Source organism: Macrosteles quadrilineatus, unplaced genomic scaffold (assembly GCF_028750875.1).
Source record: "Macrosteles quadrilineatus isolate MER2022 unplaced genomic scaffold, UCM_ALF_1.0 Scaffold_18__1_contigs__length_3160703, whole genome shotgun sequence".
Taxonomy (NCBI): Eukaryota; Metazoa; Arthropoda; class Insecta; order Hemiptera; family Cicadellidae; genus Macrosteles; species Macrosteles quadrilineatus.
In genome coordinates, this window is record NW_026542611.1 from 2,514,770 (window position 1) to 2,517,220 (window position 2,451).

Genomic DNA, 2,451 nt, shown 5'->3' on the forward strand with positions numbered 1-2,451 from the left:
GGGGCCAAGACTGTTGACACGATGGCACTCCGGAGTTGGAAATTCAACGGCTTCAGAAATGACAGACTAGAACGGTGCCTGGATACAGGTGCCTTGGACAAAGAAGAAGAAGAACAGGAAGAACCCAACCAGAGGGGCGATCTACTGAACGGAATAAACAACGGATGAAAATTATTTAATAAAAAAAAAATAAATAAATAAAAACCAGCTGTCTCAGCACAGCCATAGACATGATTTTAAAACAAGAAATTACAGTTTACAAGGCTGCAAAAGATTTTGGACTGTCGAAGACGACCTTGCTTCGACAACTGAAAAGCTTCAGGGCATCAGGTTTGCCAAGTTACGAATATAAACAAAACAATGACACTAAAAAGGTTTTTACTGATGCTGAAGAAAACCTTCTAATACATTACATAGACAAAGCAGCCCACCTGCACTACGGACTTAGTTTAAGTGAAGTAAGATCTCTAGCCTATCAATTTGCAAAATAAAACAATAAAATGTATGATTCCTCATGGGATATCCATAAAAAGGATGGGAAGGACTGGTTGATTGGTTTCCGTAAGAGACATGGAAACCATCTATCTTTACGAAAACCAGAACCTACAAGTCTGGCTCGCTCCACATAATTCAACAAAGCCAACGTAATGTTAGTTTTTGAAAATTTCAAGAAAGCTTTTGATAAAAATCCTGCTTTAAGACCGCGAGTGAATGGTGTCGATGGTTGGAATTAATTTTGTTTAGAATGTCTGATTGTGATGAAGAATTTTGTGAAACATTTAATGAAGCAATTGTGGAATGTGTTGATGTTCTAAGTGTTGTTCTAGCTCTGATAGATCTCCAAAAACTTAATGATGTCATCACAACCCCACTTTATGTTTTTTCTTCTCAACAGGGCACTCTTAACACTTTAAACAAACAAAATTTGTACTTTTAATAGACAACTTTGTCAATTCTATAAAAACGATCAACTGATCAACTATTATTTCACTTGCACCTCTGCTCTACTGGCGGCAAGTGCATGGCAAGTACACGTTTTGACAGGAACGTTCTGGCCACCAGTGGTCACATGACCTACTACTTGCCGTGGTCAGGCCAGTAGCTTGAGTTTACTGGCCGCTCAGAGGACAATAGCGTGGTCACGTGACATACTGACAGCAATTTTTTCCAAGTTTTAAATGTTCTGGTCGCCATTAGAGCACTGAGGAAACTGTTGTCTTGTCGAACCGTGATTGAGTGTTTGTTTTTTAATTGAGTAAACAGCAATAGCAATGCGTTCAGTGAAAAGTGGTGAGCCGAAGATACCGACTGTTAAGTGGAGTGCTGAAAAACATAACAGTGTTTTTTGAGTGTTATGAAACGTGTGAACTGCTATGGAATGTCCGTCACCCAGAATATGTCAAAAAGATCAAGAGGGAGAGTGCCATGACAAAATTGACGACTTCAAGTAGGCAATGGAACAATTACATCTGTTCCTTTTGGGGAAGGCCGTGACTCTGTTGCCCTGATCCCACTGTCCGGTGTGAAATACGTAACATCCCTTCCCGACTTGATTGACTTTGTGTTTCCTGCTTGTGACCTACACCACACGGACAGAATTGCTGGCAGATCCATTCTTTCGACCATGAACGCCAATGTCCAGCAGATTAACAACACCGTCCTCAACCTGATGGACGGCGTCGTTCATGAGTTGAGGAGTGCTGATTCTGTGGACAAGGAGAACGACGATGGTATGGATGTAGACGTTCACTTGTTGAACCAAGCTACTGGCAAGGGTGTACCAGACCATGTCCTGCGACTCAAGATTGGCTCCGTGTGTCTCGTCATGAGGAACTTGAACATTGACAGCGGACTCGTAAACGGCACTAAAGTGATCGTGACGGCAATAAGACCTCGTCTGATTACAGTACGACTCCCTGGACAACATGATCCGATTTGTAATCCCCGGATTCAATTCGTTTTCCCGTTCGTCGAGGGGTCACCGCTTCGTGTCCGCCGTCTTCAGTTTCCTCTCATGCTGGCATATTCCATGACTGGCCACAAAAGCCAGGGCCAGACGATTGATCGCGTCGGAGTCGATCTTCGCAGTGACTGTTTCACTCATGGTCAGTTGTACGTCCTGCTGAGTAGAATCAGGCATCCAGACCATATAGTCGTCCTTGTCCGTCCCGACCGTGTCCAAGGTGGAATCGCATACGCGAAAAACATCGTGTATGACGATCTCCTCCTTTAACCCTGATTTGACTTTAGCAGTAGGTTGTTGTATATATTTCCTTTTAGTTTTTTTTTTTTTAGAAATAAGTCGTTTTTTGTGTTTTTTTAGTATTCTATTTTGGCAGTACGATAGGGGGCCTGCCTTATCAAAAGTCCCCGTTGTTGTATATATTTTTTCCTACAGTCACCCGACAAAGTTGGCTTCCTTGTACTGTTTATAGTACAGAAAGCTGCTAA

The 2,451-nt window shown here is 42.4% G+C and overlaps 1 protein-coding gene across 1 annotated transcript; it reads left to right on the forward strand.

Annotated features, from left to right (window-relative positions):
• The first annotated feature begins 1,624 nt into the window (after positions 1-1,624).
• On the forward strand, positions 1,625-2,233 carry LOC129005259 (ATP-dependent DNA helicase PIF1-like). Its single transcript, XM_054434100.1, has one exon. It carries the CDS (start codon positions 1,625-1,627, stop codon positions 2,231-2,233), a length of 609 nt encoding a protein of 202 aa, XP_054290075.1.
• The last annotated feature ends 218 nt before the right edge of the window (positions 2,234-2,451 follow it).

Coding starts and splice junctions, on each gene's coding strand:
- LOC129005259 (XM_054434100.1), top strand. CDS start 1,625: ATGAACGCCAATGTCCAGCAGATTAACAACACCGTCCTCAACCTGATG.